The 14,837-nt window shown below is 51.0% G+C and overlaps 5 protein-coding genes across 5 annotated transcripts; 2 read left to right on the forward strand and 3 right to left on the reverse strand.

Annotated features, from left to right (window-relative positions):
* Window positions 1-378: 378 nt before the first annotated feature.
* On the reverse strand, window positions 379-3,800 carry N7532_000031 (uncharacterized protein; the record flags this gene model as incomplete). Its single annotated transcript, XM_056612535.1, has 6 exons — window positions 379-884; window positions 1,097-1,327; window positions 1,483-1,933; window positions 1,978-3,006; window positions 3,130-3,503; window positions 3,581-3,800. 6 exons carry the CDS (start codon window positions 3,798-3,800, stop codon window positions 379-381), a joined length of 2,811 nt encoding a protein of 936 aa, XP_056479759.1.
* A 696-nt stretch (window positions 3,801-4,496) lies between these two features.
* Window positions 4,497-5,583, forward strand: N7532_000032 (isopenicillin N synthase family dioxygenase; the record flags this gene model as incomplete). The annotated part of the gene is made up of 3 exons (XM_056612536.1): window positions 4,497-4,652; window positions 4,702-4,866; window positions 4,918-5,583. The coding sequence occupies 3 exons, from the start codon at window positions 4,497-4,499 to the stop codon at window positions 5,581-5,583; spliced, it is 987 nt and encodes a 328-aa protein (XP_056479760.1).
* Window positions 5,584-6,025: 442 nt separating this feature from the next.
* N7532_000033 (fungal specific transcription factor domain-containing protein) lies at window positions 6,026-8,927 on the reverse strand (the record flags this gene model as incomplete). Its single annotated transcript, XM_056612537.1, has 14 exons — window positions 6,026-6,175; window positions 6,232-6,313; window positions 6,367-6,698; window positions 6,746-7,001; window positions 7,050-7,102; window positions 7,153-7,260; window positions 7,310-7,370; window positions 7,424-7,567; window positions 7,629-7,645; window positions 7,697-7,804; window positions 7,860-7,930; window positions 7,979-8,541; window positions 8,595-8,725; window positions 8,889-8,927. 14 exons carry the CDS (start codon window positions 8,925-8,927, stop codon window positions 6,026-6,028), a joined length of 2,115 nt encoding a protein of 704 aa, XP_056479761.1.
* A 933-nt stretch (window positions 8,928-9,860) lies between these two features.
* N7532_000034 (uncharacterized protein) lies at window positions 9,861-11,705 on the reverse strand (the record flags this gene model as incomplete). The annotated part of the gene is made up of 4 exons (XM_056612538.1): window positions 9,861-9,945; window positions 10,003-10,348; window positions 10,407-11,510; window positions 11,567-11,705. 4 exons carry the CDS (start codon window positions 11,703-11,705, stop codon window positions 9,861-9,863), a joined length of 1,674 nt encoding a protein of 557 aa, XP_056479762.1.
* Window positions 11,706-12,484: 779 nt separating this feature from the next.
* Window positions 12,485-14,618, forward strand: N7532_000035 (NAD(P)/FAD-dependent oxidoreductase; the record flags this gene model as incomplete). The annotated part of the gene is made up of 13 exons (XM_056612539.1): window positions 12,485-12,696; window positions 12,755-12,986; window positions 13,040-13,177; window positions 13,228-13,402; window positions 13,455-13,620; window positions 13,672-13,741; window positions 13,794-13,831; window positions 13,893-14,028; window positions 14,086-14,118; window positions 14,176-14,234; window positions 14,285-14,321; window positions 14,383-14,527; window positions 14,581-14,618. The coding sequence occupies 13 exons, from the start codon at window positions 12,485-12,487 to the stop codon at window positions 14,616-14,618; spliced, it is 1,479 nt and encodes a 492-aa protein (XP_056479763.1).
* Between the last annotated feature and the right edge of the window lie 219 nt (window positions 14,619-14,837).

The raw sequence follows: 14,837 nt of genomic DNA on the forward strand, positions 1-14,837 counted from the left end.
CTTTCTGTTTCGCATGCTTTCGTCGCTCTTGAGGATTTGGTTTTGATTTTATTGATCTATTCCAACCATTGCTACACTGGCACAGATAGAGACGGATGAGATATTTTGGCCCGCACGGGGCACCTGCGGTCTGAACACTGGCGATGTAGACCTCGTTGACGGAGGGCTACGGCGCCGTGAGGGCTGCAGGTGGGCTCAAATGACCCGGTGGGCCAAAAGAGGATGGTGGAGGGGCTGGTGGTATGGAAGATGAGACCGGAGTTGGATGACCGGTCTGGAATTGACGGTTCCAGGCATATAGTGTTGTTGTAGGTGTTGTGAAATAAAGGCGGAAGGCTTCGGAAGACCATCTCCCGAGGGCTTGGATGTGGTCATTTCTTAGGCCTGCGTTGTGGGCGTGTTGTGCTGCCCCTTTTCTGAACTATGACCCTTAAGTCCCGTGGTGTCTTCCCCGGCGCGGTTGAGCTTAGAGATAACCGCACGTTGGAAGGCGGATGAGGTGAAAGGACCAGAGGAGAGCGCAAATAGAGGAGCAGTCATAGGTTGAGAATCATGGAGGAATAGCTTAGAAAGGCCTTCGACGGGGCAGGCTGCGTCGTTTGTCGCTGCAAGGACAACATTGACACCTTCGTGGTTTCGGTCGGTCTTGCTTCTCTTCAAAGTAAGGAGGACGTGGTCCATGGTGGGGGAGAACCTGACATCCACCCAGGTTAATTTAGTAGCAGCGAAGACTTGAGTGTCTCTGAGGTCGGTAGCTGAGTATGTAAATTCCCCGACCCGAAGGAATCCGGCGAAGGCAACGCGGGCGGCCACGGCAAGATTAAGGTCATTTTTCTGGGCCGCTGAGAGCCCCCGCGGTTGGGCAGGGAGATGTGAGATATTCCCTGAAAGGGGTTATGACTGAGGCGCGTGAGATTGGGTTGCGAATCCGCTCTCGGCGGGGCGGTTGCAGCCGGCGAGCGCCATCGATCATGCGACGAAAATGCTTAGCGTGGAGGTCAAAAATTGTGTCAGGTAGACCGTTATCGATGTGATACGCCGCGGAGAGCTGAGAGCTCAGACATAGCTGAATCGGGCTTCACAGGTGGGGAGCTACCCGCGCCCAGTAGGCGTTCCGTATGCCAAGTGCAGATAGACGGGGCTGTGGCTGGCCACGGCTGCATTCCATGGATCACGCAGCTGCGGGCGTAGGAGCGCTGCGCCGAGCGATAACCTCTTCTGGTTCCTTCTGCAAGACCATTCCAGACCAGCTTCGCATGGCCAGCATTCACGAAAATAGGCTGTCGAGAGAACCAGGTTGGCGGAGCAAGGGAAAGGAGCTCGTCCACTGTGGGCAAATATTAGCGATGATCCTATAATCGGAACGGGACAGAGCATCAGCTAGTAGATTCTCCGATGAAGGTAGCCAGTGTGGCTGGACTTCGATATCAAGGGCGGCTGCTATGCTGAAAAGCATGAGCAGGGGGCGATGAGCCGGCCCACGGAGTGCCTGTTTAGACGGGCCATGAAACGCGACGGCGCTGTCTGTGAAAGCGAGGACAAGATGATGAGCCCAATGGGGGCTATGTATGAGGAAGGCCTGCAGGATTGCGGAGACCTCCTTGATGTTGATGTGGGCCACGTCGCCGCAGGCGGAGGAGGCGTCCACGATAGCCGTATGGGTGGACGGCAGGTGAGGCGCTGCAGACATCCAGTCCCTGGCGGAGTCCCATGAGGGCGCATAGAAGAAGAAGAGGCCCAGACCTGAGTCGCACGCGTCTGTGTAGAGGGCAACTAGGGGGCGGCTCTTCTCGAAGAAATGGATGCCGTTAAATAACGGGAGAGTGTCCCTCCACCACGCAAGATCCCCGCGGCTATCATGGGATAGGCGGCGAACGGAGCGCTGGTGGGGGGGAAGGATGCGAGGTCGCTGTAGAGCGACTGAAAGCGGGCTCTGCCGAGACGGATAACCATTGAGCAGTGTTGGAGGAAACCGACTACACGTTGCAAAGTTTTATGCGAGACGCGATCTAGCTGTAGTAGCGACGCGGCTTCGGAAGATGCGCGTGCTAGCTTATCGCGAGGCACTCGGGCCTGTAGGAGCGTGGTGTCGATTTCGACCCCAAGGACACTGACCACGGTACCCACGGCGTCTTTTGAGTCATTCCGTGGGATGCCTAACGCATCCGTGAGAGGAATATATACGGTATTGAAAGCGGTAAGGGCTTTGGAGAGACTTCCTACGGAGGAAGGGAAAATAGTGATGAAATCGTCAAGGTAATGAGCGATAGAGGCCAAAGGCAAGTAAGCGCTTAGGAGCCAGTTAAGGCCCTCGGCAAAAAGGTTAAAGATGAAGGGTGCAGTTGTAAGGCCGAATGGGAGGCAGCACTCCATGTATGTCTTGTTCTCCCACGAGAAGGCTAGGAGAGGCCGGTCAGCGGGAGCGACGGGAATGTTACGGAAGGCATCCTTGATGTCGCGTTTGATGATATAGCACCCTCGTCCCGACGTGCGTATGAGATCAAAGATGCCATCCATAGAGATGTATTGTATAGTAGAAGCAGCGTCAGGGATAGACTCGTTGACACTCTGACCCGGCGGGTAGGAAAGATCATGGATACGGCGCCAGCTTCCGTCGTGTTTGGGTACCAGCCCCAGTGGGGAAACAACTACGGGGCCAGTAGATAGTTGTACCCGACGACATAATAGGTCATTAGAGAGCTTCTGGGTGATAAGAGAGTGTTCCTCGATGCGGTGATTAGGAGTTCGACGGTATCTTGGCACGGTCGTACAACCGAGGCGGCAGCCGAACGTAAGGATGCCGCTGCAAATAGTCCCTAGGTTGCCAGGATAACGTTCGAGGAGTGTTTTCCACGCTGAGGCGATGAAGGGAGAAGCGGAATCACGCAGAGGCGGGAGGGAAGGGTCGAAGACCTCAAACTGGATAGAAGTATTGGGACGCGGGGCCGGCCAGCTAGTTGGCGGCGACAGGATTTGACCTATACCAGGGCCGACCCCGGCGTGTTCCTAACTCACTGGTTTCACTTTGCAGCTTACTATAGAACGGTCGTTGCCACACTTAGAGCAGACGTGTCTTCGGTGACACGTTCGCCAGTGGCAGCCAGCGGAAGAGTTGAACTTTTCACAAACGACAGTATCGTTATTTGGGGCAGCGGTAGAGCGCGTTGAGCGCGTGGTTGGGGAAGCCGGCGTCGTCTTTGCTGGGAGCACGTTGTCCGGGCGAAGGTAGGAGCTCTCGAGGGCTTTCCCAATTTCCCAGTCACTGAGAGAAACGGTAAGGTCGCCTTTATCGACGATCATCTGGTGGTGGTCCAAGGCCATCTGCAGGATACAATCCTGCCATTTATATGCCCTGGCAAGGTCACAAATGCGGCGGTGGAAGAGGACCATTCCACTGATGCATAACGGGTGCTTAGCAGCGAAGAAATCACACCAGACAGCGATGTAATTGCTGAAGCAATGGGCCCAGAGGGAAACGTCATTTCCCCAGTCCTTGATTGAGACTACCTTGCGGAATTGCAGGCCAGATGATGTGGATTTTAGATCGAAGGACTCGCCATCCGGTGCCGAGGCCTTGAACTCAGGGCGTCGTCAGCATCCTCCTCCCCAGTGAGGTCTAAACGTGGGCGCTTGCGCTGCCCGTCGCCCGCAACAAGAGACGCGGACACAGTAGAGATGAATGAGTCCCGCTGGGAGTCGGAGAGGGAGTTCCATATATACTCTGGTGGATAGATCGAGGAGCCCAAGGTGGTCTGTCCCCCAGGGGTTGGACTGGGGGCCGCCGAACTATGACGCACCATTGTAAAAGGAACTCTTGAAGAAGCCGTCGCGGAGAGAGCCCGGCTCTCCCTCGAAACGTCGATGTTCTTTTCGAGGAAGGGGCAGGCCAGGCGATATTTGTGCGCGATGTCCAGCACGGAATATCGTGGGCCCGACGCAAGGGGCTCTCACGCAACAGTCCCGAATAGAACATATCATTTTTGACCTTCTCGGGAACTAACTAGCTCGCCTTCACTCGCTTATGTTGTACATCTTATTGTATCTAAAAGACCGCCAAAGGATTTGAGAAATCCTTCAACACCGAACAACCTCCGCAAAGAGATTGTAAACCGAAGGTGTCCCAGTCCCCGGAATTGATATGATGCAATTATTTTCCATTTCCGGTCGAGGCTTGGCGGTAGCAGGGTTTGTGATTGGTGGATTCTCAATTGAGGAAGGTGTCACAGGACCCACTCCGACCGTTCGGGAAGACGATAAGCTTGAAATCGCATCAGATTTAGCGGGGCTGATCTACGCGGAAGGTGATGATACCAAGGGTTGTGATTACAGGATATCACCTTCTGGAAGTAACGACCTCTATCTCGGTTCCCAGCCGTCCCCTCAGCCTTTTCCATTGCAGCGTCGTCCTATAAATTAGGGTCCGTTCCCCTCTTAACATCAGCAGCAATTATTCAACTGCCTTCTTAACATTGAGTCGCTTTTGTTTCACATTCACAATGTCCGAGGCTATTGACCTGTCCTTGTTGAAGGGTACCCCCCAGGAGAGGGCAGAAATCTCCGCTGCGCTGCTTCATGGTCTCAAGACTCGCGGTGGCGTCAAGTTGAAGAACCATGGTCTGCCGGATAAACTCGTGCACGATCTCTTTGACTGGGTATGTTCTATACTAGCCATTTTTGAAAAGCAAAACTAATTTTTCCTAGACTCGAAAGTTTTTTGCCCTGCCACACGATGATAAGATGATGGCCAAGCATCCTCCCGAAGCAAATCCAAACCGCGGATATTGCTATGTCGGACAAGAGTCGATTTCAAGTATCAGTGGTTACGAGAAGGGCCTTCCGCAAGGCAAGTTCGTTCGCGACATCAAGGTATATTGTCATTGACCCTTTCACCATCGCTTGGTATTAAGAATAACACAGGAAACGGTCGACTTCGGTTCGCCGCGTGACGATCTGGTCGATAATATCTGGGTACCAGAGGAGAAACTGCCAGGCTTTCGCAAGTTCATGGAAGACTTTTATGAGACCTGCTTTAAGCTAGAGCTGGAAATCCTCGCCTCCCTCGCTAAAGCCCTCGGTGTCGACGAGAACCAAATGGTCGCCCTCCACAACAAAGGCGAGAACGAGTTCCGGATCCTCCATTACCCGGAAACCCCAGCATCAGAACTGGCCGATGGAACTGCGACGCGCATCGCAGAGCACACAGACTTCGGTAGCATCACCATGCTCTTCCAGGACTCAGTCGGTGGCCTTCAGGTCGAGGATCAGCAAAATCCGGGCGTGTTCCGCGGGATTGAGTCGGCTGATAAGACAGAGATCATATTGAATATCGGCGACTCAATGCAACGACTCACGAATGATACTTTCCGGGCTGCATGCCACCGTGTCACCTATCCACCTTCTGTCAAGGTTGGCTCAGAGTCTGTCATTCCCGAGCGGTACTCAATCGCATACTTTGCGAAGCCGAACCGAACAGCATCGCTTTTCCCCTTCAAGGAGTTCATCACGCCATCATATCCCTGTCGGTACGATGACGTGAATGCATGGGACTACCAGAATCTTCGCATTTCCAAGCTCTTTAAATAAGCACCCCCTCGGGCCCACTCAATGAACATTCTGTCGATAAACCAATATTGGAGTTATATCGCTTTTCCTGAGTCGTATACTGAATGTAAAATCTGGTAGTCTCTTGAAGAGTGATATGGATTTACGTAGTAGATTGCTTGTAGAATAACACAGAAATCTGTAGGCAAGAATCAATTGAATGTTCATACATGGTAGATGGCATCGGATGGATCCGAGACGAGGTGACTTTAATCTTACTTAAGGAACCTGAGATTAAGAGGTCAGATAAGCCTAGTTCTGGGATCAGTTTAAATATCAGATAAGCTTGAAAGATCGGATAAATGTAAGCATCAGATGAATCAGAGATTGGACAAATCAATGAGAATGGCATATCATCCCTTAGGCTCCGGCGGTCGGAACACGGAATCTCGTGGAATAGTAATGGGAAAGTCATCAAATTCATTCACTGGGATGCCGATGCACTATCTAGCCACGAACTGGTCCACATATCCATGATTTGGGCATCGGGCACATGGAGAGGAGAAATGTCCAGAGGCATCTCGAATGGAGCTACAGAAGCCTGTCCGCCAAGGACAGAATCGTATTGAACAGCCTGAAAAAGAAACATGTCAGCGACAGTAAACCCGCAAGTAGTCAGAACGCTTTTACCATTGTTTGCCCTTCTAGTATGCCAGGTGTTGTCGGCGAGGTAATTGGTTGACCTTCGTGATGGGACAGTGATTGCAAGATACTGGCAATTTTGCGTCAGTTCCATAATTACTAGGTCTTAGTATCGTGGCCTACCTTGACGTTTCCGAGGGATCGCTGGAAATAATCTTGTTTAGCAAATCTCTCACTTTGGGAGTTTGATGCGTCTCGGAAGTATGGCCATCATGAACAAATAAGTTCGAAACATCCTCGAACAGTCGCAGGAAGGGCTCGACACCGGGCAATACCCGAGTGTATACAGCCAATGCGCTTAGGCAAGCACTAATGGCCCGATGGGCCTGTCTGGGTGTCAATGCCGTAGGCTTTATGACCAAGCATTGTAGTAACGTGATCCCAGCATAAAAGCAATGATAAACTGTTATCCTGTCTGGAAGGGTCAGGGGATTGAGACTCAGGGCCTTCGCGCTCTGTTAAGGGATTAGTCAAGTTCGATCGGCTGTTTACAGTCACATACCTCGCATGCATCAGCGGCGAACATGACGCACAGCCCGATCAAATCAAGATTCATCAAATCCCCAGTGAGAATCGGGCGAATCAAAAGAAGGACTGCTTGGAGATAATTTGCTTGAACTCTGTCGGGGTTCTGCTGTGGAAAGGATTTGGATTCTTGTTTGCGCGGTGCGTTCTGCCTCCACTGGTCCAGTTCGAAGAGGATGTCCTGCACTTCATTTAATGATGGCATTCGCGCATGAGGCCCGGCATAGTGGGTTCTAGACATTGTTCAGTCTTGGCTGCCTTATTGCATCACTAGCACTTACAAAATGCGAGATCTTATGCGGTATACTTGTAAATGGTGCAACGCTGCAGTCATCTACAAAAAATTAGTTCAAAAGGTCCCCAGAAGACCGCGCGCGTTCTTACTGTTGTGGTTGTCCCGTTTGTAGATGTATAGTCTCCAGCTGCCTGCTTTATCTGAAGTATTCGAATCGCTTGCTCATCTGTACAGGTATCGTCTATATCAACAGGCACCTTCATGATTGATTAGAAAATGTCACACTGTTGTGTGGTAGAGACACACCTCAGTATCAATTTCTGAGTCGCTAATTCCAAAAGGAAGCTTCGACATCATGGATATCAGGCTGCGCTTCAATCAGTCGTAGGCGGCCAAAGATGGCGAAAGTAGTCAACGAACCGGTCGAAGCAATATGCGCACCAGAAGAATCGCTTTTGGAGCTCCAACTGATAAGCCGTTTTATTTTGCATGGTAGACGTATTCGCAGTCTTGCGATGATACCTGAGCTTAATGCACAGTCGCAAAGCAACTCCGACAAGATCCCTGGGAATTTGAAATTCTGTCAGCGAGGCAGGTCCATATTATAGGATGAATTGTTACCAACCAGATTAGAGACTCATTCTGCTTATGTCAGACGTTGTTGGCGATCGTGGATCAAGGGATGATTCTCACCGGAGCTCTAAAATAGTATTGTGTCAGGCATAGCAGTGCCTGGACAGTTTCCAGGCTTTGGAAAGACATAACCGCAGGGATGTACAGTTGAGCACGGGAAAAGTATTCCTAGGACCTATGGATTAGACGTTTCACAGCAGTCAAGCAGGGGCTAGAGGTCTACCTCTGTTGAACTCTCAGGATTTGGTACTAGGCAAGCACCGATCGCATAAATTATCCAAATAAAGAAGGTGCCTAGAAGTGTCAGGTCACTATCTTTGTCGATATTCCGGGAAGACTCACCAGTTTGCTGTTCTGCTGGACCTTCTGGGGAGGTATAAGCTATCATCTCCCGGTCGCGGTGCCATTCCCGTAGCTGAGCCCAATCGATAATGCAATACCGTGCCTGGGTGTAAAAGTAAACAGTATCCACAAGTTCACGAGCACGGTCATCAGATGGAAGATCTGGTAAGGTATCTTTGTTGAGTCTCGAATCAAGTGCCCCGTTGTTAATGACGCCCAGGATGCTGATGTCTTGCCGCGGGCTTTTCTTCTCGGCTGAATATCCTGAACGTACGCTCGAGGACTGTTCGTTTTGCACGGAGCGGTCGTGAAAAGAGCCTCGTTTTGGGAACTGGGCATCGCAAAGGCTCTTGGACTCGGTGTGTCGAGTAGATTCGTGCATTGTGTCGATTTGCGTGTTGAAAAGGATTCGAGGCGACATGTGTCTCATATTGGCAGGTGAATGTGAGAATGTTGTCTCTGGCGTAAGACTCGCCTGGTCCTTCTGCCTTGATGATCCGTTTTTGTTCGCCTTTAATTGTCTTTCGAGGTTTTGGATCCGAGCTTCGAGTGTCGCGACATATCTATGAGAGGATTAACAGAGGCTCGGCTGCCGATTTGTCGCCCGCAAACCAACCCTTGACTTCTTAGCATCCCATCAGGTGCAGCATCGAACAAACATTCTGTAGGAGCCTTAGCCTTGAAACTTGGGTCATTGAAAATGCCGAATATATACCAGACCGCGCTTTTGAACACGCGACGCATTTGCTAGACATCCGTAAGCTTTGTACTGCACAATCATAAGCATGACAAACCCATCGCTGCTCTCGATCTTATAGGAACATTTTATTTTCCTTCGCTTGCATCGGCGACCTTCGCTATGTACATCAGTCACTGTAGTCGATGGTTAACACCAAGGCGATTGACCCACAAGCATTTGTGCTTCTGCGGTGGATACCGCTGGCAGCATTGATGTTCCAGAGTGGAGTACTGTCTTGGCGACCAGCGAGGCCAGCTGGCGTGTGCATTTCCATGAAATCCGAGCTTCCGATTCGCGTGGTGTCTGCGAGACGTATTCTCCAGGTTCTTGAGGGTCATGAAAGCGTTGCTGGTCAGAAACGCAGGGAAAGGCCGTGCCACGTGACTCTGCGTTGCGCTTTGACCGCGTTCAACCACGAATGAATTGCAGGCGCGAGCGGGGACAAATCTGGGGCCGAGCCTGCGTACAGCACCGCAAAAGTAACACACACGCGTGGCTAGCCTTGCGTTGCGGCTGACCGAGACGCATAGAAGCAAAAATGCGTCAATCGGTTTCCTACCCGTCTACGATTCGTTTCGTGGTCTTTCCCGCGCGAGGAGCGATTCCTTCGTCACCCAGTCAAGCATCCGCGGACGGAACGCGACAGTATTTCCACGCTATCAACGTTGCTAATCTCGGAGGCAGACCAATACTTGCGATATCCTCAAGATCAATTTGATTGGTAGATATAATTTACCGACTACCAACGATGACGTTCATCCGAGTTTTGACCCCAGAAAGATAAGAGACTAGCGTAGGAGGCCGATCGACCGTCTAAGCGCCTCGAAACGGCAGGACTCTTGGTTTCCTAATTTGTCTCATTGGCCACCGGAATACCTGCTCGCAAGCCCCATGACTCTCTACGATTTTGTCGTATTGGGAGGACCAAGACAGACGACCACTGCCATTGGTTTGTTACGGAAGGGGCAATACAAGCGAGTGACCGAGGCTACTGGCCACGATTCTAGTGTTTTGGCATCTACGCAATTAGAGTCGCGCTTTCGGGTTGCCTGGCACGAGAGTCGCTTCGAAGTTTCCAAAATTATCGATTGCCGAGTTTCCGAATCATATCAGTTACAGAAATTCATTCGCCATGTGCATCACTCAGTGACCCGTCACCTGCGTCGCACCCTCCGTCGGCCGTTTCTGCGATTTGCTATCCACAGGAGAAAAGTCTGGATCCCCGTGTCTGACATTTGAAGTTAGTGATTGAATTGTGGGAAGAGATGAATGAGCGTCATCTTACGATTTCGGGCCCACATCCTGTCCCTCCAGCATCGACTGAATTCCGCGAGTTCTTCCTCGTCTTCCAGCGACGACCCACGGCCCATTGAAAATAGAATCGATCTCCTCAACGCTGAGTCCTGCAATATCTGGCACCAGAAGATACACATAGATCAAGCCGCCCGCACACCAAGCCGCGAAGAAAACAAAGGCACCCCAATTCTCGGTTCGGGATAGGAGCGATGGCAATGCATATGTCATGGCATAATGAAACAGCCAGTGGAATGTCTGCGACAAGGCCGCGCCAAAGGAACGGATGCGATTCGGCCACAGCTCTCCGCCAAATACGTACGGCAGTGTGAGAAGGCCTTCGAAATTCATCAGCTATCATGAATCGGATGTCAATTAGATCTTGGAAGTACTCACCCACTGAATATCCAAGAGCATGAATGAATATAGCTGCAAGGGCTGCCTGACTTGCCCCTTCAGATGCCCCGGTGTCCTGCTCGACTTTAATGTATGCGGCAAGATATACGTCCGACAGCAATTGAAGAATGATTCCCACGAAGAGGGAGTTTCGGCGACCCAAGGCGTCGATGAATAGAAAGGATGCGAAGAGACTAAAGATGAATTTGGCGAGAGTGTACATGCCACTAAGCAGCAGGTTATGAATGGAGTTGCCAGACAGCCCAGCAACCTCCAGAATGGGGACGAAGTAGTTGGTAACTGAGTTCCCGCCCGAGAACTGTGGGAGAGCGTACATGATAAGAGCTTGTTGGACACGCCGCAAATTCGATGGTTTCGTAAAGGTTTCCTTTGCAACACTGACAAGGTGGGACTCAGATGAGTTGCTGGCATTGCAGAAGTCATTTTCGGACTGGATGGACAGCTTGATGCTTTGGAATTCCTCCTGTACCCGAGGATGGTGTTCCGGGAGCTGCCGGAGCGAGACAAGTGCCCTCATGGCCTCTTCATCTCGGCCAGACAAAAGCAGCCACCTCGGAGACTCGCAAAGGAAAAAGCTGGCGACGACCCACAGAGCCATAAAGATGCAAGGAGAAAACCACACCACCTGGTACTGCAATTTGCTTTGTGGGATATGCAGCTCCATGCCGTAAACGCAAAAGGTAGATGTCATGAGCGCAATGCCCATACATACCGAGTACCATGCTGAGAGCAGCCCTCGGATCTCAGCAGGTGCAATCTCAACGATTGAAACCGTTCCGGTAACACTCAGCGAGCCTATGCCCAAGCCGCAGATTATTCGGGCAGCATAGAGGCCGGATGCTCCGGGGCTGAACATTGCAACCAGCTGTCCAATTATCCAAATGCAAGTATACAGACGGTATGACCACAAGCGTCCGATCCGATCATTGATGAAGAATGAAAGAGCCGCACCCACTGCATCACCGATGTATACCAAAGAAACGAAGTTCTTTGTTGATCCCGCACCGGAGGAAGAGCTGATGCCGAAATGTTCTTGGAAACTCGATAGCGAGGATACTGTTGCCGCGGATCCTTGGTCCCAGGCTGTCGTCCGTTCTTGTCAGTGGAATGTGCAGTCACCCCAAAGTCGGTCAACCTACTCAGAGGAATCGCAGCAGTCGCGTACATCATGGCCGATATAAGCAGACCTTTGCTTAAGATGACCTCGCGCCGGGCCGACCTAATCTTCTTGATGTATACCGCCATTGCAGTTCGGTTCAAAATGTCGCGAACGCCCATGTTGAGAATGAAAACCCTACCAAACGTGGCGCCTGTCGGAAATCTTTTGTCGGGCCGAACAGAGAAATATGCAAGGAGTCTCAGGTCAGCGTGCTGCAATAGTTGTACTACATAGGCGCGAATCTCCTAGGTCTCCACTTTCTTCTTATACGATGTTCAGCTCTACCCCGGCAAACCCGTCCTCCACAGGACCAGAGCAGCGGAAATAGCTATCAGTGATATCTCACATGGCCATGCAGTATTGTACACAAGTGCGAGGTCTCTGTTAGCGGTCAAGCTGCCGGATATTATTGGTGGAGATACGTGTTGTAACATCGTAATACATGACAGAGGATTTGCGGGGTTCAATCAAATCGCTGGAATCGACTGGAGATGACGGTGATAACGGAAATGCCGTGTTGACGGCTACACTCCGCGTCCAGCTGAGCCCTGCTGAGCTGCTGCGCTGTTCGTGCGACCCACCGCAACCCCGCACTGCGTTCATTAAGTCTTTTATCAACGGCATCCCCCGCATTCCGGCGCCCACGCCAACTTGCACATAAACGGCTAGCCCGACGGAAATCCCGCTCGCCGCTATCTAATCCCCGGATGGTCTGGACAGTAATCTTGGATCGCGGCAATCCCGTCACCACTATTTCAATTCAAAAGCTTCAAGTCTGGGTACAGGTCTGGGTAGTATACGCTCATCACTTGCATCCTTACAGCGGGACTTCATAGCAGCTCTGTGATCTTCGCTAATATTTTTATACGTCATTTGTCAGGCAGTTTGCTATTGGAAAATGACTTCTCCCGAGTCCAGCGTGATCATCGTCGGCGGCGGCGTGTTTGGTTTGAGCACGGCCCTGTGGCTCGCCCGAGGCGGTTACAAGAAAGTCACGATCTTCGATCGATGCGCCTTTGAGGAAAACTTCTACGACCCTTCCAATGGATGTGACGGTGCGTCTGCGGATATCAACAAAATCTTTCGGGCGACATACGGAGCTCAAACCCAGTGAGTTCGACGTTCTATACATCACATCTTGAAATTAATCATCTGACGTCTTACACAGCTCGCAAGATCTTGCCCTGGAGGCCAAGGAAATCTGGCTTCAGTGGAACAAAGAGATCAGGAATAGCCGTACTTGCGATTTGCCGCAGCCCCTCAAGCCGGAGGATGAATTGCTTTTGAATTGCGGTTTGTTTCATCTGGCCGACGGGCCTGAGATGATCGACCGCTATGTCGAGAATCTTAGAGTGATGGAAGAAACAGCACCTTCATTTCGCGACCTGCAGTTTGTGAAGGTAGATTATAAGAAGGCCCAAATGAGTTGCCTTGGTGCTAATATTATTTGCAGAACAGCCCAAAGGACGAAAAGCGAGCGACTGAGTTGGGCCCAGAGTGGGCGAAAAAGTACCATCTCTTTGATCGATTCCGAGACGGTCGCACGAACGGATTCCTGGACGCTGGTTCTGGAGTTACGTTGGCGGACAAGGTCAGTCTATATCATTCAGAGCTTTCGATTCAGATCTGACATCCGATCAGGCATGCGTGTATGCCCGGCACCTGTGTGTAAAAGCTGGGGTTAAATTCATCCTCGGCCGGCCTCAAGGTGAACTTGACCAATTGATTGTCGAGCGATCACAGTCCAGCAAGCGTGTAACCGGGATCAAGACGCGAGACGGCCGTGCGCACAATGCCGATTTCGTTGTGGTCGCCTGTAAGTGCTTCGCGTCTTGACCAAATCTTTCGACTGTTGACACTTCTTCCAGGTGGACCTTGGTCCTCGTCCGTTATCCCAGAGGCCCATCGCTCTGTTGAGGCGACAATGGGAACAGTCATGTTCATCGATGTCCCTGAGGACAGACAGGATCTGCGAGAGCGATTTCATCCCAAGAACTTCCCCGTCTGGCGATTCTTGGAAGGCGAAGGCGATGAGTAAGGAACCCAATTGTGCCCAGCATGCACTTCTGCTAACGTGTCTGTCAGTGCTTACGAAGGAGGTGGCTTTCCGATCACCAAGGAGGGCAGACTCAAGTTTGGTTTCCGTGCTCGAAAGGTATGCGATAATGCACATCGATACTCTAGAGACATATTAACTCTTCGACAAGTTCACGAACTTTCAGGACCACCCGTCAGAAAAATGCTTGTAAGTCCCTCTGTCAGGTGATGCTGCGCTAGAATATGAAGAGCTCACACAGACCTTCTAGGCGCATTTCAACACCTCGAACCAAGTACAGCCCAGAGCCCATCAACACCGTGCCTCTTTACGGTCTTCAGCTCATGAAGCGGGTCATTGGTGGGCTCTTCCCAGAGCTTACTGAAATCGGCTTCACTGATAGTCGTGTAAGTCCATTGTCCTTTGTTCCTCTATTACACTTTTACTGACATCCATCGTTTTAGCTGTGCTGGTACACGGACAGTATCGACAATGAGGTAGACTGCGGTTTCCGGGCACGAATACGCTTGAATCAACTCGCTGATCTTTCCTAGTTTGTCATCGACTATGTTCCCGGATATTCCGACACCCTTTTCATCTGCACGGGTGGCTCGTGAGTAATATCCGACTGCATATCGCAAAGTAAATACTTATATTTCGCAGCGGCCATGGATTCAAGTTTCTTCCTATTCTCGGCAAGGTTGGATTCTCCCCTAGTGACCCTTCTTGCCTTTCCCATCATAACTCACAATTTCTCGCAGTATGTCAAGAATCAACTTGAACGAGTACCCGACCGCTTCACTCCTCTCTGGAAATGGAGGAGTGTTGAGGAGGGCAAAAAGTGCAATGGACTCGAGGAGGGAGAATCAGGACCACGCGAGATGTCGAAGCTGCGGCTGGCGAAACGTGAGAATTCCATCCTTTTCCAGCTATTGACATGTGTTAACAATTCCATGCAGCGCAAGATTTCAAGTTTTCGATCAAGAGTACCTTGTGATTTGATACCTATGAGGCCTCATCCTGGAGTAGCCCATGTCACGCTCTCGCTGTATAGCGATACTTGTATAGGGATGGTATTCCACTTAACGTGTTTTGAGGTTATCAAGGAATGTTCTATAGTTGTATAGATGTTTCGCAAACTCAGGTCAGTTGTGAGCCTGTGATAGATGCCACGCTGCTCACAAGTATACATTTTCAATTGTTTTTGTCGAATTGG

The sequence above is a fragment of the Penicillium argentinense genome, assembly GCF_028826775.1.
Source record: "Penicillium argentinense strain IBT 30761 chromosome Unknown utg000001l_segment0_segment0, whole genome shotgun sequence".
In the NCBI taxonomy this organism is placed as follows: domain Eukaryota; kingdom Fungi; phylum Ascomycota; class Eurotiomycetes; order Eurotiales; family Aspergillaceae; genus Penicillium; species Penicillium argentinense.